The sequence below is a fragment of the Ammospiza nelsoni genome, chromosome 25, assembly GCF_027579445.1.
Source record: "Ammospiza nelsoni isolate bAmmNel1 chromosome 25, bAmmNel1.pri, whole genome shotgun sequence".
Lineage (NCBI taxonomy): Eukaryota > Metazoa > Chordata > Aves > Passeriformes > Passerellidae > Ammospiza > Ammospiza nelsoni.
Genome location: NC_080657.1, coordinates 4,677,388 through 4,697,037, shown reverse-complemented (window position 1 = coordinate 4,697,037; position 19,650 = coordinate 4,677,388). Strand labels below are relative to the sequence as shown.

The 19,650-nt window shown below is 54.4% G+C and overlaps 5 protein-coding genes across 7 annotated transcripts in view; 2 read left to right on the top strand and 3 right to left on the bottom strand.

Moving 5' to 3' along the window:
* Nucleotides 1-854: 854 nt before the first annotated feature.
* LOC132083699 (acid sphingomyelinase-like phosphodiesterase 3b) lies at nucleotides 855-4,928 on the bottom strand. Its single transcript, XM_059488524.1, has 6 exons — nucleotides 4,757-4,928; nucleotides 4,435-4,578; nucleotides 3,739-3,911; nucleotides 3,428-3,608; nucleotides 2,760-2,893; nucleotides 855-1,780 (listed from the first exon to the last, which is right to left on the bottom strand). The coding sequence occupies exons 2-6, from the start codon at nucleotides 4,556-4,558 to the stop codon at nucleotides 1,397-1,399; spliced, it is 996 nt and encodes a 331-aa protein (XP_059344507.1). The 5' UTR covers nucleotides 4,559-4,578; nucleotides 4,757-4,928; the 3' UTR covers nucleotides 855-1,396.
* LOC132083692 (acid sphingomyelinase-like phosphodiesterase 3b) lies at nucleotides 4,555-6,515 on the bottom strand. Its single transcript, XM_059488514.1, has 2 exons — nucleotides 6,223-6,515; nucleotides 4,555-4,854 (listed from the first exon to the last, which is right to left on the bottom strand). Exons 1-2 carry the CDS (start codon nucleotides 6,513-6,515, stop codon nucleotides 4,746-4,748), a joined length of 402 nt encoding a protein of 133 aa, XP_059344497.1. The 3' UTR covers nucleotides 4,555-4,745.
* Nucleotides 6,516-7,091: 576 nt separating this feature from the next.
* On the top strand, nucleotides 7,092-11,038 carry RPA2 (replication protein A2). 2 transcript variants are annotated; one of them, XM_059488684.1, is made up of 9 exons: nucleotides 7,092-7,126; nucleotides 7,235-7,347; nucleotides 7,425-7,526; nucleotides 7,598-7,711; nucleotides 8,221-8,295; nucleotides 9,016-9,129; nucleotides 9,419-9,529; nucleotides 9,614-9,708; nucleotides 10,425-11,038. In XM_059488684.1, the coding sequence occupies exons 1-9, from the start codon at nucleotides 7,111-7,113 to the stop codon at nucleotides 10,507-10,509; spliced, it is 825 nt and encodes a 274-aa protein (XP_059344667.1). In that variant the 5' UTR covers nucleotides 7,092-7,110; the 3' UTR covers nucleotides 10,510-11,038. The 2 variants fall into 2 exon arrangements, with proteins under 2 accessions (XP_059344667.1, XP_059344668.1); XM_059488685.1 differs by having other exon boundaries at nucleotides 7,093-7,126; nucleotides 7,634-7,711.
* A 1,144-nt stretch (nucleotides 11,039-12,182) lies between these two features.
* Nucleotides 12,183-15,517, top strand: XKR8 (XK related 8). The gene is made up of 3 exons (XM_059488773.1): nucleotides 12,183-12,620; nucleotides 13,147-13,343; nucleotides 14,484-15,517. Exons 1-3 carry the CDS (start codon nucleotides 12,325-12,327, stop codon nucleotides 15,227-15,229), a joined length of 1,239 nt encoding a protein of 412 aa, XP_059344756.1. The 5' UTR covers nucleotides 12,183-12,324; the 3' UTR covers nucleotides 15,230-15,517.
* Nucleotides 15,518-16,428: 911 nt separating this feature from the next.
* EYA3 (EYA transcriptional coactivator and phosphatase 3) overlaps nucleotides 16,429-19,650 on the bottom strand; it is a 42,595-nt gene continuing 39,373 nt past the window's right edge. For both annotated transcript variants that reach the window (XM_059488725.1, XM_059488726.1), the window contains one exon: nucleotides 16,429-19,596. In XM_059488725.1, the coding sequence (XP_059344708.1) occupies nucleotides 19,516-19,596 (81 nt within the window). In that variant the 3' untranslated portion in view covers nucleotides 16,429-19,515. The remainder of the gene's footprint in view (nucleotides 19,597-19,650) is intronic.

The window sequence follows — 19,650 nt, the reverse complement described above, 5'->3', positions numbered from 1 at the left end:
ACATCCAGCTCAGACTGTTCCTTGTGTGGATTCACACCTGCTCCATGATCCAGCTGTGCTGCTCTGTGTTTAAGTTGCCATTGATGGTTCTGCTGTTGGGCATTTGTTCTGCTTCCCAGTGCTCCCACAATAACTCAGAATCTTCCTCTTTAGTCTGGCCTCTAAGATTTTCATTTCCCAGCCAGTTGCTTTCTGAAGGCAACTCTTTAGAGTAAGACTAGTCAGGACAAAAAAAAAGTTGAGCAGGTTTCCTTCTTTTTCTTTTGGGTTTTTATTTTTTATTTTATTTCAGGGCAAGAGGGGTGGGTTGGGGGGGGTTAGGATTTGTTTTGCAAGATTTTTCTTGACAAGGAAAACTTCACTGCTCGTTTTTTAAAGCTCTTCTCCTCTCAGACTCTGAACCAGCTCTTATTATTTCAGAGCTTAGGGGCCACAGCTGGCCACGAGGGGACAGGAACATCGAGGGGCTTTGTACAGACATTTGTACACTTGTGTAATATGTAATAGGCCTTTTCACACTTCTGTTGAGCTTTTTACCTGTAACCTTTACTATGTTGTAAATTAAATGCAGATTTTGCCAGGTTGGAGAGTGTAGTGTGTTCGTTGCAGTGTGTGCTGGTACAGCTGAGCCTGCCTGTGGTGCTGTGGCTCAGGGGAGGATCCTGCCCTGGCAAAGTGCCCTTTTCCCTGCAGGCCTTGGCCTTGGGCTGCCTCAGGCTGCAGCTCCTAAAGCTGCTCCAGCTGCTTTGCTTGTGAGCTGCTGTGCTGCCTCGTGCTGCACTTGGGTACACAAGGACACTTGGCATTGGATTTTGAACAGTGGCTGCTTTTATTTGAGTCAAGTTTTATCTGGTTGTGGCATAATCCTCTTTGGAAGTTGTACTCAGAGCCCAGCTCTGCTGCTCCTCTGGCAGTGAGGCCTTGGGCAGCCTCAGGCACCATCCCCTGTCACTGATCTGCAGCCTGCCCTGGGCTGTCACCCCAGCCCAGCTCGCTTTGCTCAACAGCCACAGCCAGACTTCCTGAGTCACCAGCTGTGGCTTCCAGAAGTGTGTGCCACAATAAGGAATGCTGGCAGCAGCCTCTGGAACACGTGGCAGCTCCCTACCCTCACCCTTGCCAGTTCATGTCCACAGGGAGGCCTGGGCTTCATCTGATTTGTGAGGCTGCCCCAGCAGTCCCAGCAGAGGGGAGACACTCCTTGTTGCACAATAAGGCTCTCAAAAACATTGCTCTTCACACTTCTCTAGAAAATTTCAAATCAGCATCACAAGGCTTTTAGTAAACATTGACGATTTTGTCCTGCTTTCCAAGCAAGTTCTCAATGCCCAAACCACCAATTCCCATGCAGTGTAGTGTAATCTTGTGCCTTCCTTCTTTTCTCTTGCTCTTGCCATCACAGCACTTGCTGAGGATGGAGCAATCCTAAGAAAATGCAGAAAACCAAAAGCCAGACACTGCTGGCAGCAGAGGCAGAGCTGTTGGTTTTCACACACTCATCATACTTTGTAAAATCCATTTCCCTGATGGCACACAGGTGATCCACACGGCATTCCTGCTGGCACAGCTCCAGGTCATACCTGGCAGAGTTCAGCTCATAGTACAGCTGCAGGTACTGGGGGTCCCTGGAGATCTTCTCCAGCACTCTGTGCATGGAGCCTGCAGAGCCATCAGGGACCTGGAAGGCCTCTGTGAGCCTGTACTCCTCCTCCCACTCTGGGAACTCTGCTGAGCCCATCGTGTTGGCACGAGTCAGGTTCAAGTAGTAAGTCACCATATCCTGAGGGAGAGAAAAACAGAACTGGGGAGACACCAGGACAAGATTGGCCCTGGGTGAGACACTGGGTCAGGCTTGGCCCCCTCCCCAAGGGCCCAGCTGCCCTGGATGGGGCTTCCTACCCAGAGGGGCACCTGGGGACCCTCCAGAACCACCCCAAACAGAGCCTGTTCCCTAAGGGATAAAAGAAACAGGGTGGCTTTGCTCTGCTTGACTTTGACCTCCAAACACCAGAAGCTCTGAGCCTGGCCTGTTCAGACATCTGTCAGTTGCTATCAGCACTGCCCAGCAGCAGAAGCAAGAGATACCAGAGTGTTACTGAGCAGTGTTAGCTTCTCAACTGAACAAACAAGAATCAAGTTTTTCACAGCTGTTCTCAGCCTCTTGCCCTTTTTCCCTCTGCTTCACTGACTCCCCAGCCTTGCACAGCATATGGTAGCATTCACTTCTATGCTATAAACACATAAACAGATCAACTATAGAGCTTCATCCAGTACAAAGGAGGGCACAAGCACCTGTCCTCCACCTCTGGGCAAACAAGAGATGGGAAACAGAAGCTGCCCCTACAATTCACCTCAATTCAGAGCGACACAAATAATTTTTCAGGTGGTTTAAATGTTTTGGAGGGGGTCTGACAAGTCTGTTATTACTCAAAGAGTACTTCTGTGATCCATATTATCTGAGGAGCAAAGCAAGTGTCAAATGAAACTCATTAAGGACATGAAGAGCACCACAAAAACTGACCCTGCCCAGGGGAACTCATCCCAGCAGGACGCACTGGCTGCCAGGGCCAAGCTTTGACTCACTGATGCTCCAACTAAATCTTTGTGCCAGACATGAGGCTGAAATGTCCTGGGTCAGAGTCCTGTCCCACACACCACTCAGCCCCTGTGCCCTGAGAAGTCCTGAAAAGCCTGTTCTGACTACAGGGGGAATTAAAGTTGTGCCAGAGCTGCAGTGTGGTGCACACAGGGTCCCTTACCAAGACCTGCAGGGTGTCCTGATCATAGTGAACCACACGAATGGCAGGGTTGTTGGCTCCATTGCTCACTCCAGGCAATGTTGTTTTCCAGGGAGTCACTCCAGGGGCCAGGAACATGACATTGATTGGAGCACCTTCACAGAAATGCAAAGCAAGCTATGATGGAGACCATGGCTCATCCCACACCCTGTCCCCATCACAGATTGCACTGCTGACAGCACCTTTGTCCCCACTCCCTGTACCACCCCACACACACAGATTACAATGGAACAACACTGGGGACTGAGCACGGGGCTGCTGCAGCCAGCAATGGGCTCTCCAATGCAGTGAGGGTGGCCAGGGAACCACACTCAGCAAAGGTGTTCACCCACAGCACCCCACACACACACACAGATCAGCACTGCTCTCCAGCAATGCCCAAACCCCTCAGGAGAGAACAGGCAAGAAGCTGCCAGGCATTGAGGGGAAACAACAATATCTGAGGGTGAATAGGAGGGACAGGGGTAGAGATGAGAACCACTGCTGCCTTTTATTGCCCAAAGCATGTCAGATGTTTTTCCTGGCTTCTTAGCTGCTTTCAGCCAACAGCCACTAAAAACTCTCATGGACAGTGACTCTGAGAGCTGTCAGAGCAGTCACACAAGCATTTGGGTGGCCAGAGCAGGTACCTGTGTGGCTGTAGAACATCCTAAAGCTGTCAGTGTGATGGTGCCCAAAGAACTGGGCAGCAATCACCCTGTGGTGCCTCTGCACAATGCCCAGGTAGCGCTGGTTGAAGTTCCTCCTGAACCAGGGCTTGCCCCGTGTCTTCTCAAAGAAGCCAGGAGGGACATGGCCCACAATGTAAACCTGCAGAAACAAAGCTGCCCTGAGCACAGAGCCCACACCAGCCACGGAGCACCAGCAGCCAGAGGAGCAGAGCAGGAGGAGCCTCCAGGCTGGGGAGAAGCCCAGGGTGTTGATTCAGTGTTTTTAATACCATTTCATCTGCTCTGGAGGCGTTGGTCAGAGTTTCTTCCAGCCACTGGAACTGCCCCCCAGGGTCCTCCTCAGCAGCTGTCTCATCGTTCTGGTCATAGTAGAGGTTGGTGTTGAGGACAACCACCCGTCCCCTCATCCCTGGGCCGGGCAGCTTCTCACTGTAGAAAGCTCCTTAAAAATGCAACCAAAGGGGGAAGAGCTGGAGAACTGCTCACACTGGTGGCTGTGATCCCAGATCCCTTTATTTCCACCTCTCTCTGCTCTCCTCAGCAGCAGCCACAGCAGGGTCACTGCCTGGGACAGTGCCCTGAGCACTCCAGGATGGGGTTTGGAGTGACTCCTCCCTGTGTGTCTCTCCCAGTGAAGGGAGACCTGAATGGGCACAATGGGCAGCTCTGGAGAGCCCCAGCACCAGCTGCTGCCTTTAAAGATAATTTTCCTCCCTCTGCAGATCACCACTCTGTGTTCTTTCCAGTAACTTGACAATGGCAGAAGAGACTAAAGTATAAAATAACTTCTCCTCTTGCAAGCAGAGCTCCAAGACAGAAACCAGCATTAAATTGGACCCTACCTCTGCAAATCCTCTATGAATGCTGCAGCTCTGAGCAGAGAAGCAAGGAAAATTGGTCATGGTATTCTCCTACCCCTCCTCATATCCCCAGCATGCTCTAAACACATGCCAGTGGTGCCAGACCTGTTCTGAAGAGAGGAAGGGAGGCATCACTCAGCCAGGGCTGCCACAGCTCTGCTGTTTGGTTGTAGATCCTGTGCTCCTTCCCAGGAAACTGATTCTTGGGGTGGAAGTCATGATTGCCCATGGCTGCATAGACCTTGGCACCTGTGGGCAGAGCCAAGGAGGCACAGGAGAGCTCAGGGCTGCAGGGGCACAGGGAGAGAGGTCCAAACAAGTCCCTTCTGTGCCCTTCCCTGTGCCAATCCTCTCATTTCTCCATCCCTGTTAATCCTTCCCATGAGTCTCTATGCCCCTCTCCCCTTCTCATCCCCTCAAATCCTACCTGGAAATGTCTCTCTTATCAGAGAAGTCAGATTTGCTATTATGTACAGAACCTTTTCTTCTCCCAGCTGCTCGTTGGGGACATGGGGAGTGTCATCTCTACAAAAAGAGAAGCAGCACAGTCACTGTCTGGGACTAACAGGGCCTGTGCTTGCAGCAATGAGCAAGGCAGAGAAACTTGCCAATTCCTCTCTGAGCCTCCTAGAAGAGAAAATTTAAGGTTTTGGGTGCAGAAGTCAGTGCTATGTTGCCTGGCCAAGATGCTGAGGGAGTTTCTAGAAATTGCTCACAGGGAAAATGAGCTCCACTCCAAACTTGAGTGTTCAGCAACACTCTCAGGGACTCACAGGGTGGGGTTGTTGGGTGTCTGTGCAGGGCCAGGATTGGAATCCATGATCCTTGTGGGTCCCTTCCAGCTGAGGATACTCTTTGATTCCAGGATTCACTTCACCTTAAAACCCCTGTGCACCCTGCTTTGAGGTGTGGCACAGGCACTAAAGCTGCCTGCAAACACTGCAAGGGTCAGCACTTTGCAATCCGAGGGCATCTCATCTGCAATGGTGGAGCAGAGCTGTTTGCACACCATAAAACAAGGAAATGCCTCCAGTAAAGCAGCAGTCCAGGGCTGCTCCATGTCTGTGCTTGCATTAACATGCTTATGGCATTTGTGGATGATGCTGGGCTGTCCACTGGAGAGAAAGAACATTCAAAATCATGTCAGAGGACTGGGGAAAATTGCTTGAGGGAAAAAGAATACTCAAATTAAGTTCACAAGAACCAATAACTGTGTTTAAATAGGAACAGGCATCTGCAGGGACAGAAAATGAAAACATGGGACAGGCAACAGCCCTGCAAACTGGAACTGGAGATTACAGCAAGTTGAGGCTGCACTATCAGAAGAATCATATACACGATAACCATGCAGAATAAAGCTTTTACCATCTGTATGTGCTAGGGGCACAAAGGACAGGGGGATAGGACAGGGGACCCACCCCTGGAAACCACACCAGGAGAGAACATCCTCCACTGGGGAGGCTCCTCTGACTCCTAAAGCAGGACTGTCCCTTCCTGAACCAGGTCTGCAGGTGCCTCATCGCAGCCAGAGAACTGCTGCAGGCTGGTTTACCGTGCTCTGTTCGCACTGCTCTGACCGGCAGGGCTGGATGCACGGACACACAGCCCCTTCCCCCGGGCACTCCGGGTGCTCGGACTCACCGTGGGATCACACAGAATGCACCAAGAATGGACAATGAGCTGGGATCCTTTTGTCACCTCGCTGCCACGAGTGTCTTGCCAGTGTCGAGCGCCCTCGCTGGGGCTGTGCTTTCTTCCAAACCCGTTTTGCATTACAAGGCATATTTGTGCCCTCTCCTTTCCAAAGCGCATGGAAAGAGCCCGGCCACCCACACCACGAGCCCGTACGGGCTGCACCGCCCTTGTCCCGCCCAGCCCCGGTGTCCCTCTCACCCGGTCCAGAGCACGAAGTCGGGCGCGGGCAGGCGGGCGCGCATGGCCCGGGCGGCCGAGCGGAGCAGGCTCCAGGGCGCATCGCACACGTAGCTGCCCCACGGCCCGGCGGGCTCGGCCCGACCGCCGCCCGAGGGGCACGGCCGGCCCGCTGCCGCCGCCGCCTCGTACTCCGGGTCCCAGTGCAGGTCCGTGAGGTGCCAGAACCGCCCGGAGCCAGCACTCATACCGGGCAGGGCCACGGCCAGCAGGCACAGCCAGAGCAGCACCAGGAGCTGGCCCGGGGGCGCCATGGCAGAGACCGCTGCCCTCACCTGTGCCCGGCCCTCCCCTGTGCCCGGCCCCGCCCCTGGGCCCGCCCCTGGGCCCGCCCCTCATGAATGCCAGGCCGGGCAGCGCCCGCTCTCAAAATGGCGGCGGCGGCTTCCCCGCGGCCTCTTCCTATTGGACAGAGCTGGAAGACGGAGAGACGCGATTGGCTGCCGGCCGGCAGAGCGGCCCGCGGGCTGCATGGCAGGCACCGCCGCCCTCACCTGGGCCCGACCCTCACCTGGGGTCGGCCCCGCCCCTGGGCCCCGCCAGCAGCTGCGACACGGTGCAGGGCACGATGTTCTGCGAGCGGCTCCGCTGCGAGGGCCGGAGGGGCCGTCAGAGCCGGCCCCTGGGCCCCGCCCCTTGGCTCCGCCCTTTCATCTATGCTAGGCTTGGCAGTGCCCGCTCTCAAAATGGCGGCGGCAGCTTCCGTGCGACCTCCTCCTATTGGACGGAGCCGGAAAGCGGAGGAACGCGATTGGCTGCGGGCCGGCAGAGCGGCGCTCCCGGATTGGGCGGCAGGCAGCAGCGCGCGGGCCGGCGCGCGGGTGGCGGCGGCAGTCCCGGAGCGGCGCCATGTGGAGCGGGCACGGTGCGCGGGGCCGGGGGCCGCGGGGCCGCTCCCCGTGATGGCGGCAGCGCTGGGGACGGGGGCTGTGTCCCCGCCACCGCGTCACGGTCCTTCTCTCTCCCCCCTTAGGGAACTTCGATGGCGGGTACGGCAGCATGGGCGGCGCGGGGCTCCCGGGCGGATACACGCAGTCCCCGGGCGGGTTCGGGTCGCCCGCCGGCGGCCAGGCGGAGAAGAAGCAGGTAGGGCGGGCGGGGGCCGCGGGTCGGGCCTGGGGCCGGGCCTGATCCGGCTCTGACGGCCCCTCCGGCCCTCGCAGCGGAGCCGCTCGCAGAACATCGTGCCCTGCACCGTGTCGCAGCTGCTGGCGGCCGAGCAGGTGGACGAGACCTTCCGAATCTGCGACGTGGAGATCTCGCAGGTGAGCACCGGAACGGCCCCGCGGGGCCCACCGGCACCGGCCCGAGTGTGACCCTTCCCCTTCCGCCGCAGGTCACCCTGGTGGGCATCGTGCGGCACGCCGAGAAGGCGCCCACCAACATCCTCTACAAGGTGGACGACATGACAGCAGCCCCCATGGACGTCAGGCAGTGGGTTGATACTGATGTAAGCGTTGGATTTGCTATCAGCAGGCTTCTTTAGCAGCTTTGGGGAGCAGTGGGGGGAGAAAAGCTTTTTCTTTTTCTCCCCACTTTGGGGAAAGTGGGTGGGGAATTATACAGTGTCTGGACTGGAAGGAACCTGTAAGGATCATTGATCAACTCAATTCTCAACTCCCTACTTCTCACGAAGCTTTTTGAGGACAGAAGGTGTGGCTTTTCTGGAAGGTATTTCAGGGATAACATGTCCCTGAAATCCAAAGGAGATGCTGCTGTAGCAGAGGTCCCTGGTGGTGTATATGACTGTCTGCCTGTTTAGTGTAGCTGAGTTCAGCTGAACAGTTTTGGGAGGGTAATCACTCAGGAAGTTCAGCTGATTTACTGCAAGTTTAGCGTGACGTAGGAATGCACATTGTTTGTCCTTGCTTGAGATGAGCCTGCTTTGCTAAGCTGCTTATTGTGACAATTGAGAAATGGAAACAGGAAACAGCAAACCTGTTGTTCCCTCTCTGTTAGGAGGCAGGAGGTGAGAATGTTGTGGTGCCTCCAGGAACTTATGTCAAAGTAGCTGGTCACCTTCGGTCCTTCCAGGTAAGGTAATGGTACCCGTGTGTGAGTCTTGCAGGACTCTTAGCACTTCCCGTAGCACATGTGGTGTAAATACTCAAATAATGGTGTATGTGCATTAAGGCAAGGTGCAGTTAATCCCCAGCTGGTTAGAGGAGTGATTCTGTCTCCATTGTCTTTCAGAATCACATCCCTCCCCATGGCTTGCTTGCTCCCAGTGGGATGGGGGGAATCAGGAGGGTCAAAGTGAGAAATGAGTTCAGATAAAAGCAGTTTAATAAGTAAAGCAAAACAAGGAATTCATTCCACACTTCCCATGGGCAAGCAGGTGTGCCTCTTCCTCCTTCTTTGATCAGTTTTGTAGCTGAGCATGATGACACTGGCTGGTGTGGGTTCTCCTGTGGGGCATGGGAGTCCCAGCTGTTTCCCCTCACAGCTCCTTGTCCCTCCCAGTTTAATACTGGTGGAGCTGTGTGAGGAGCAGGAAAGCCCTTGGCCCTGTGCAAGGGTTGGTGAGCAATGACTAAAAACCAGCCCGTGCTACTGTACCCCAGCCAAAAGCAGCACAAGATGTAGCTCAGAAGGTTTAGGATGAGCTGCATGCACAGAAGTTGTCTCCCCACTGCTGTCCCACACTCCTGGAGGAAATGGCTGGGTTGCCTGTTAGGCATCTTCATGTTCTTGTGCTGTAAATTGCTTCCTTTGTTTTGTGTTTGTTTGTGGTTTTTTTTTTTCCTCTGAAAGAATAAGAAGAGCTTGGTAGCATTTAAGATCATGCCTCTGGAAAATATGAATGAGTTCACCACACACATACTGGAAATTGTCAATGCACACATGATCCTCAGAAAAAATCTCATGGTATGTACAAAGACCCTGATTCCATCATGGCCCTTCCTGGGTGAGTGGTGATCTCCCAAAGAGGGACCTTTCACTGGGAAAATTCCCTCATTGTGGGGCTGGAGAGTTTAAAGCTGGGCAACACTGAAGGTGTAACAGGAGTCCTGGCTTCCTTGGAGAGAGATTGTATTGCAATCTGCTTCCATAAGAAGCTATTTTTACTTACTGGCTTAGAAATAACAGTGAGTCTTTAACTCTGCAGGCTTGGGCAGCCTGGCTAACCACAGCACTTTTATTCTCCTAATTCCAGTCAGCATCAAGAGTGCCACAGTCGTTTTCCTCCGCTGGCATCAGTGACATGGGGGGCTATGGAGGAGGTGGCAGCCTGCCAGTGAACGGGCTCACAGCACACCAGAGCCAGGTGGGTGCCAGCAGCTCCTCTGGGAGCACAGCACTGCCACCAGAGCTCCTCTGATGTGAGCTGCTGTGCTTCTTGCTCATCCAGGTGCTGAACTTGATCAAAAGCTGCCATGTCCCAGAGGGGATGAGTCTGCAAGACTTGAAGCTCCAGCTCCACGGTTTGAGTATGTCAACCATCAAGTAAGTGTGTAGAAATGAAGGATGCTGTGGGAATCCAGGCAGTCCTTCCAGAGGCAGAGAGAACAGTGGACAAGCCCTGACACTCACCTGTGAGTCAGGGTGGGTAATTCAGGTGATCCCAGCAGCACAGGAGCCAGAGCTTTTGAAAGATTCACTGTCCTGAGTGAGCTGTTACCAGTTGCTTTGCTCCTTGTTTTCAAAACAAGCTGTTTATCAGTTCAATGGCAATGTATTGCAGTCCCTCAGTAGCATTTCTCCTGTTCAAAGTCTACCTTGCTCTTTGAACACTGATAAAAATCTAGGAATAGTTTGTTCTATTCTACTTCACTGTCTCTTATAACATCTTCTTGAGACTTCCAAAAGTTGTCATTACCTTCTATGACCTTTGTGTGTTCTGTCCCCTCTGGAGCAGGGGACAGAACAGTGCCCCTGTTCATTACCCTTCTGGTTGGTACTGCTTAGGAAGAGCAGAGTGGTGACTCAAGCAGAGTCTGAGCTTCAGGGGGAGCACATTGCCATAGCTTTGGAGAAACTTCTTGTGTCACTTACACTGCCCACAGGACAGAGACACCAAGAGCTTCCCTGGGCAGCTGCCAGGAGGGAACTGTGGGGATGGGGTCTGTAAATGGGAATTCTGGAAATCAGAAAGGTGGTGACTTACCTCCCTTTGCTAACTAATTGCAAATTAGTTACTAGGTGTGGGGTTTTTCTTCAAGGCAAGCTGTGGAGTTCCTCAGCAGCGAGGGACACATCTACTCCACGGTGGATGATGATCACTACAAGTCAACAGATGCTGAGTAAAGTTCCTTCCTCTGCCTTTAGTTCCAAGCAAATGTTTGTCCATATTTCAAGATCCCTTGCTGAGCTCTGTTACATGAAGGTGAGCTTTGCTCTTTGTGGCAAGTCCTGGTTATGGGTGAATGCCAGCTCCTTGGAATTCAAGGATGAGCAGGACGTCTGTGATTGTGGTAATTGGACCTGATTCTATGCTGTGACCATGTGACTGAAAGTATAAACAGACATGGGAAAACTGAACTCAAAGCTTCAGAGCTTTCACTTTGTTTTGGCTCCTTAGAGAGTGCCTGGTAGAAAGAAGAGCCTCTTTATTATTTGTCTTTTATTTCTAGAGCTGTTTCTCCTAACTCAGCTTCCATTCCATTTTCTTCACAAAGTGGGTAGCCAAGAGTAATCTTCCACTGATGTACAGCAATCATGAGAAGATATTTTTATTTTTTAGTTTGTGCATTTAAGTCTATATTTGTACTAGAGCTGATCTTGTTAACTAGAGCTTTTGAACTTTTCCAATAAAATGTTAACTTGGGGCACCTTGCATTGTTTGTGACTCTAGAGGCTTCTCTGCCTTGAAGAAGAAAACTGCTTGACAAAACCTGGGGATAAAAGCACAGCTCATACTTTCAGTTTAACAATTGTTATTTTTTCCTTAGCTTTTTACTTTTGAAGGTTCAAACTGAAGTGAATGTCTGGCCAGTGAGGAATTAAATAATTGTAGAAGACAACATGTATCAGTGTTTCAAATAGGGCCAGAACCATTTCTGCCACCAGAACAGCTGCTCTGCTCTGCAGTGCAGTGCTGACCTGTCCTTTTACTGCAGCTTGATAAATGCCCAGGGACATGGAGCCTGCTGGAACAGCAGTGTGTGCACATAGGGCACAGTTCAGAGGGCTCACAGTCTGGTGAGCTTTGGGTGTTCAGGAGCTCCAAGGATAGGGCAGAGTTTCTGTTGCCTAGGTCTCACAAAGGGACTGGCAAAGGCAGTTTCTTGAGGCCACATCCGTGGGGCTGGCAGGGAGACCCAGGGGCTCTGCTCTATTCTGCCAGGAGTTCTTGCTGGTGCCAATCCCAATATCCTGCTTGGGTTCAGTGGCCCAGCTGCAGCCCGTGGTGCACCTCTGTGGCTGAATCATGCAGCAGGTGTGTAACAGGTGAACCTTTGGCTACGGCATTCAGCATACATAGAAGCCAAAAGTAGTGTAATTTCCTTTTTGTAGGAGGTGTGCTGGTTAGGAAGAAAATCCCTGAGGGATTTTGGAAGTGAAGATGAATGGAATTGCTTATCAGGAGAGCAGTTGTGCAATTGGATAAAGGGCTGGGGACAGGACTGCTACGGCGGCGGGAACGGAGCTGGGGCGGTCACACAACCCGGGGCGGACACACGGCCCGAGGTGGGGCTGCCCGGGGGGGACACGGCCCGGGGCTGCCGGTCCGGGGCGGATACACGGACCGGGAGGATCTGCCCGCCACGGTCACAGCCCAGAGTGGGGCTGCCGGTCCCACACCCCGAGGCCGTCCCACGGCCCGGGGCTGCCGATCTGGGGCGGTTCCACAGCCCGGGGCAGAGCTGCCGATCCGGGGCGGTCCCACAGCCTGAGGTGGAGCTGTCGGTCCCACAGCCCGGGACGGACACACAGCTCAGGGCGTTCACAGCCCGGGTGGAGCTGTCCGGGGCGGTCACACAGCCCGGGGTAGAGCTGCCGATCCGGGGCGGTCCCGCAGCCCAGGGCGGTCCCACAGCCCGGGGCGGGCCCCGTCCCGGGGTGAGTCCGGCCCGTGCCGGCGCCGCCACCGCCGGTTCCGGGCCGGGCTGCGGGACCCCGATGTCTCCCCGAACAGCCCCGCCGCGCTTCGGGCCGCTGCAGTTGGCGCTGGCGGCGGCGGGCACGGCGGCGGCCACCCTGGACGTGTTCATGGACGGCTGGGTGGCGGCGCAGTACGCGCGGCACGGCCACCCCGGCTGGGCCGCGCTGTCGCTGGCGCTGCTCGCCGCCGCCTCAGCCGCCGCCCAGGCCTGCAGCTGGCTCTGGCTGCGCTCCGACCCGCCCGCCCTGCGCCCCGCCGTGCCCGTGCTGCTGCTCGCCGCCCTGCACCTCCTACAGCTCGGCTTCTTCTTCAGGTACGGCAGCCCCGCACCGAGTTTCCCGCCCGCCGCCGGACTCCGCTCCGCCCCGGCCCCTCCCGGCAGCCGGGGATGGGGGTGAGCGGAGCCTCGGCTGTCGGCAGGGCCAGCAGGCTCCAGCACTGAGCCCGGGCCGGAGCCGGATGAGGAGTGTCGGTGGAGCGAGGGAAGTTTCCCTCGGGCTCTGCTCTGTGTCCCGGGGCTGGTACCGCTGCCCTCCGGACAAACGGAGCAGCGCCCCGAAACCTCGTCACGGCCTCGGCACTTGAGGGGAGCAGCGAGGCCGAGCCGGGATAGGGAATAATCCAAGGAGATCGATGCTCTGTTTTTCACACTTGCATCGTGTGGCTGCTGTGGTGTGTGATTTGGGCAGGGGGAAGGAGGGGTTTGGACACAAATCAGTGGGTTTGTGGCCCTGTCAGGGTTTTTTTTTGCCCTGTCAGGAGTTTGCTGAGCAAATTCAGGGCAGCGTGGGGACCAAGGTGTGCCCTGCGTGCCCCTCACCACAGACTGGTCCCCACAGGTGCCTCTATGCTCTGAAGGTGGGCTGGAGGGTGTGCTGGGCCAGGGCAGAGGAGGAGGATGAGCAGAGACACCTAGCCTTCATCTCGCACGACATCAGCATGCTGCGTCTCTTCGAGACCTTCCTGGAGAACACGCCGCAGCTCACCCTGCTCCTCTACATTGTCCTGCGGACCAACAAGGCTGAGATCTCCCAAGGTGAGGGACTGGGGCCAAGGGGGTACAGGCTTGGATCTGGCGGATCAGAGAGGCTTGTCCAGGGGCTGGAGGACCCAGCAAAACAGCTGCAGAGTCATTCTGCTGCTGTGTCACTCCTTCCTTTGACGTGTCACACTATAGGGTAGACCCCTGTCCTACGCTCACATGCCCCAATGAACCATGCTGGGCTTGGGGTGGGGGTTTTAAGCTGTGGGACCACTGTGGTCATTCTCTTATCTGCCCCAGGAGAGGCTGAGGGTCAGGTGAGGAATCAGGCACATTCTGGGGAGTAGGGAGGTGCTGATGTTGGTAGGGGTGAAGCACACACTGAGCAGGGGCTGTGGTGCCCTTCCCAGGGTGGGGAGCAGGTGTCACTGCAGGGAAATGGGGAGCCCAACAGGAGAGCCAGCACTCACCTGCCTGTGTGGGCTGAAGGCTTCCATGCCTGTCAGATGGGCTCTGCAGAGCTGTTCAATCCCAGCATTTCTTCCTCATCTTCTGAGCAAGGCCAGGCACCAGTGTCCTTGTCCTCAGGGAGAGCAGAATGCCAGGGGACAGATGCAGGTGCTGATGCTCTGACCTTGGCAGCAGCTGCTTTATGAGCTGGGGGAAAACTCATTTTAGCAGTGGTGGGCAGGGAGAAGAGGTTTGAGCCTCCTCCCTTGAGCTGGGCCACCCCTTGGTCCCCCCTCAGCATTTTCACTGTGGTGATGTTCACAGGGGTCCCAGGACGAGGGAGGGATGAGAATCTTGACTCCATGTTGCAGAAGGCTGATTTATTATTTTACCATATATATTATATTAAAAGAAAAGGGTATACTAAAACTGTACTAAAAGAATGGAAGAAAGGATTTCATCAGAAGAAGGGAAGGGAAGGGAAGGGAAGGGAAGGGAAGGGAAGGGAAGGGAAGGGAAGGATCTTGTGACTGACCAGAGAGTCCAAGACAGCTGACTGTGATTGGCCATTAATTAAAAACAGCCACATGAGACCAATCAAAGATGCCCCTGTTGATTCCACAGCAGCACATAATTATTATTTACATTTAGTTTCTGAAGTCTCTCGGCTTCTCAGGAGAAAAAATCCTAGCAAAGGATTTTTCAGAAAATGTATCTGTGACATTTTCACCTGTGTGTTCACAGGCCTGGGGATGGTCACGGCGTTCCTGTGTGTGTCCTGGTCTCTGCTGGATTACCACCAGTCCCTGCGCTCCTTCCTGCAGGATAAGTACGAGCTGAGCCGGAGCTCCTCCATCGTTTACTTCCTCTGGAACCTCTTCCTCATCTGCCCCCGCATCCTGGCGCTGGCGCTCTTCGCCCTGCTCTGGCCCTACGGCATGGCTGTGCACTTCTCCCTGCTGTGGCTGGCCATGTTCCTGTGGGTCAGCCTGCAGGGCACAGACTTCATGGAGTCACCGGGCTCTGAGCAGCTTTACCGGGCCATGGTGGCCGTGATCCTCTACTTCAGCTGGTTCAACGTGGCGCACGGCAGGACGCTGCACCGCAGCATCATCTACCACGGCTTCATGCTGGTGGACAGCACCCTGCTGGGCCTGGCCTGGCTCTGGGGCCGGGCTCCTGAGGAGGAGGAGGAGCACTCATACCTCATCCCCGTGGTGTCTGCAGCCCTGCCCTGCTACCTGCTGGGGCTGGGGCTCAGGGTCACCTACTACAAGTGGCTGCACCCCAACGTGCGGGTGCGGCGGGAGGGCAGATACGATGAGGTGGATGCCAATGGAGGGGGTGATGGGGTGGAGTTTCGCTCGTTTTTGGAACCAGACCTGGTCAACAGGCGGATGCAGTGGCTGGCCCAGAGCCACTTCTCCTTGTCCCAGCCAGAACAGCAGCACTTCCTGAATGGAGATGCTGCTGTGGAGTCTGCTGTGTGAGGGCAGCTCCTCTAAAGGGACATGAGGGGGGAGGTGGACATGTTGGTGTGCCCCTGGTTGTGCCCCCAGGCTGTTGTTTTGGACAGCTGGAGGGAGCTGGCAGAGACCAGGGGTGGTGTGCAAACACCCAGTGAGTCCCATGGCACTCAGCATGGCTCCCATGGCTGTACCCTCGGGGAAAGCCAGTGTGGGGGTTCAGCACATTGTAGCATCTGGCTGCACTGCTCTGTCTAGTTTTCTTGTTATTTATTTGTAGCTTTTTCAAAAAAAAAAGAAAAATTAAAACAAGAGCACTGGTTTATTTTCTCTGTGCCTCTCCTGTGCCTGCTCCTGCCAGTGCTGTGCTGGGATATGGGTGGTGGGGCAGGGAGCATCTGTTTCTTCCATGGTTGTGGCTATCTGACCTTTCTGTTTCCAGCCAGGCTTTTCCTCCTTGTGTTATTTTAGGCTTTAAGGTCAAAGCTCACCTGTTATCAGTGTGCTCAGGGAGGGATGGGGAAGGAGGGCTGTGCTGGGAGGAGTGGCTGCAGGGTGGCTCAGAGCTTGGACACCTCATGCTGCCCTGGCTGCCGTTCCCACCACCACAGCCTGGGCAGGACTCCCAAGGCCACAGCATTGCTCAGCCATTGGTGGCTGTTGGTGTGGTCAGTGTGCTCAGCAGTGGGCTCAGTGTGTGCCAGCTCCTGGGCACAGACACCCAGCACTCCCCAGCTGGGGCTGCCTCCACCCAGCTCAGTGCCCAAACCCAGAGCAGCCCCTGCCCTTTGCTGTTGCCCAGCTGGCAGCTGGGGCACATCCTGCCTGCCCACAGCACCTTTGGCTCCTTCCCCCATCTCCATCACATCCCTCCCAGGAGGAAACTCCATACCAGGGAAGGCATCTGGATGCAGCTGGAGGAGCAGCTGAAGGCATCTGCTCACAGCTGTTTCACAGCTGCTCCTGTGAGCAGCTCAGCCTGCCCAAGGCTAGCAGCACAGGGTGGGAGAGGGGCGTTGCCTTGTGCAAATGAAAATGGGAAGGGAATGTTTTGTGCAGGAAAACACCTCAGCAGGGCCCAGGAGCACGTGGCTCCCCAGCACTCCCCAGGATCATGGGGGCTCTGGTGGCTGCACTGTGGCCTGTGGCACCCTGAGTGCTCCTGGTGCTGCCAGACCTGGTTTGAGCTGTCACAGGGGCAGAGAACAGGCTGAAGCACTGACTATAGAAAATAAAGACTTTATTTATTTTTCCAGTTCACAGGACAGTTCCCATCACAGACCATGAACAGGCAAAGGCCCCACAGGCAGCAGCACCTGAGCTCACCCTCACAGCAGAGCAACAGAGGTGCTGTGGGCTCCAGGGTCCTACTGCTTCCCACCAGGGCCAGCACAGACATCTCCCCAAGGGCTCTTGGAGGCAACAAATATTAGTGGATGAGGTGGTTTTTAAAGCCTCTGTGGCTGTGTTGAAGCTGAAGGGGAAGCCAGCAGCACCCAGGTGAGCTCAGGTGCTCTGAGCCTGCAGGCTCACTGTCCTTCAGGTGTTCAGGTTTGCTCTCCCATTACCCCCGACCTGACTGTAGCTGAACTGGTGACAGAGACAGGAGAAAATCAATGCTTGGACAGAGATGCTGTTCTTGCCTCAAAAGAGACAGGAAAAGGATTAAATTCAGCCAGTAGAGGAAAAAATAAAATAGCCAGGTCACCCCTTTATTAACAAACACAGAAATGTACCATCAACCTCCTGTTATAAAAGTACTTTACATACATTCAAGGAAACATCATATAAATACCAGTATGAAATGTCAGTGGCTGCGAGTTCCACACTCAGCTAAAATTTTAGCAACATCTTAAAATTTCCTTAAAACATTTGAAGTAAACAAACACAAAGCACAGCCAGCTGCCAGGCAGCTCAGGCCTGCAGGTGCAGCACCTGCTGCCAGTGCCTGGGCAAACCCAGCCCCTCTCCAGCACAGCTCTGCTTCCCATGGCAGCAAAGCTCGTGGGCTGCTCGGCTGTGCTGGTGGTGGGAGGTTAAGGCACAGGTTTTAATCCCAAATTCAGCCAGCTGGAGTATGAGATATGCTCCCAACAGGCTGCTGCACAGGCTGGGACAGCTCCCCAACCTGCTTACAGGAGACCTTTGGATGGGCTGAGGGATGTTCAGCATCAGCACAGACCCTTCTGTGACGGAGTCCTGATCCTCTGGTGACATTCCCAGCCCTGGCAGCAATGAAGCTGCTCCTCAGCACAGCTCTGGCACTTCACAGGGACCCCAGAGGAACTGGAGCTGCCTCAGCTGCCTTGAACAGGTGCAAACACACCTTGGCTCTCCACTTGGTGCAGACAGAGAACACCCCTGGGTGCTGCTCCCCTTCCCAAACTGCTGAGCACTCCCAGCACAGCCTGTTTGCCCCCTGGGCAGCCCAGCCCCCTCTGCTGAGCTGCCCAGTGACACCCAGAGCAGATCCCTCAGATTTTCCTCATGGATGAGCAGCTCCCACACAGACAGCATGTTCCTGCTGCAGAGCTCCTGGGGAAATACACACACCCTGTATCCACCTGGCAAGGAGTTGAACAGAAAACAGATCGCTCCTGACTCCAGTGACCACCCTGGAGAAAGAGAATCGCCTTTGATTCCAATTTAATTAATCTAAAAAACCCAAAAAACAAACCCAAAGGGAAAGTGGAGCTGGTTCCATGTGAAATAAACCTCCCAGGTCCAGTTCCTGAGCACGAGGTATCCAAACCCTGGCTCCAGGCACCTTCTGCCCCGTGGGCACTGGAGCTGGCCCAGGATGCCCCCAGGGCACAGCAGAGTCTGTGCAGAGCTGGCCCAGCAGCTCCCTCTGCACTGATGGAAATTAACCCTCGGTAATTAAAGCCATGAAAGGAATGCAGCAAACACACCCTGCCTGTGTGGGCACAGCAGATGGGTCAGTGTCCTCCTGCAGTGACAGACCTCCAGCCCAGTCTCCCAATGACTGATGACCACGATCTGGAGGGGTCAGGTCTGGCTCTGCAGGAGCAGCAGCAGCAGATTCTGGGGCACAGCACACTCCTGTCCTCAGGGCTGATCTGGTGCCATCAGAGTAGATGGGGGAGACCCCCAAACACAGCCTGAGCTGGCACAAAACCAGCCCAGCCCTTGCTGGCTGTTCCTGCCCAGGGCAGCTCCAGGTCACTGACTCCAGCCTCTGCTCTTGGACAGCTGCAGAAAAATCAGCATCACCATCACCATCCCTCCCAAGTGCTCCATGCTGCCAAGTCACAGTGTCTTAGAAAATTAAGTCCCTCTTAACAAGGCATTTTGTTTGTCACTATGTAGTTAGGCTAATGCAAAGAATATAAGAAAATTGAATCTGATTCTACTCAAAGGAACTTACAAATAGGGTCAGGAACACAGAGGTGAAGGTTATACCACAGCCAGAGCCTTCTCTGCAACATTCATGAGGATTTAGGAATTAGATTATTCCTAGTCCAGGTGAGGACTCTGTTCACATCTGAGCAGTCTGCACCAGTCTGCTGTACCTGATGTTCACAGGCAATTTCATTTTTCTTTGCAGGGAACATCTGTGGGATCTACAGTCCAAAGGCTGAAATCCAGTGATCTCCTGCTGGCTAAAATGGCTTCTGCACACACTGACTAGAAGCCACTGGGATCAATTCAGAACACCAACACTTGCCTCTACAAGGAACCACATATTCCAGAAGCATTCCCTTACCTTTATATTTTCCAGTAATCCCACACTGAGGAAATAACATAAGGACATTGTAATAAATTAACTGTTTTGAACACCCAGGGAAGGAGACAGGACACATTTTACAGCAATAGAGGTATTTTTGACATTTTCATTAATATTTCCTATGAAAAAAACCCACAGCTCTTCAGCTTTGCAAAACAAGGGAGGTTTAAGCTCTGCCATCAGAGTTTTCCTATAAAAATAAATTTTTGCGTTTACTTGGGTTCTACAACTAAGCTGAATAGAAAGAAGAAGGCTCTTACACATAAATCTGCTGTTTTATGGCCCCTCCCTCTGGAGGCCAGAGGCATTCAGCTGGCTCTGTAAGTCCCTTCTGCACACAAGCTCTAGCTCTGCTGAGTCTAGGGCTTCCTCACAGGACACCTTGCACTTGGCAGGGCCTGTGCTCCCAAGAACAACCTGCTGTCATATTCCACTGTACAGTTTGCATTAGGTATGTTTTCTTCATCAAGCTGAAAGGTGAGTCCCCAAACATGTGAGATTTCTGTCCCCCAGGAATGGAGAGGGCTGGCAGGAGCTGCAGTTGTGTCTTTGCTCCAGCTTCTTACAGGAAGTCCAACTCAAGGGCTTGGTGAAGGGACACGAGGTCAGCGTGGTTTGTGATCCTCCAGAATGGCATGTTGTGCTGTGAAGAGAGAGGACAGCCAGGTTCATGCAGGGATTCCCAGCTGAGGTGGAA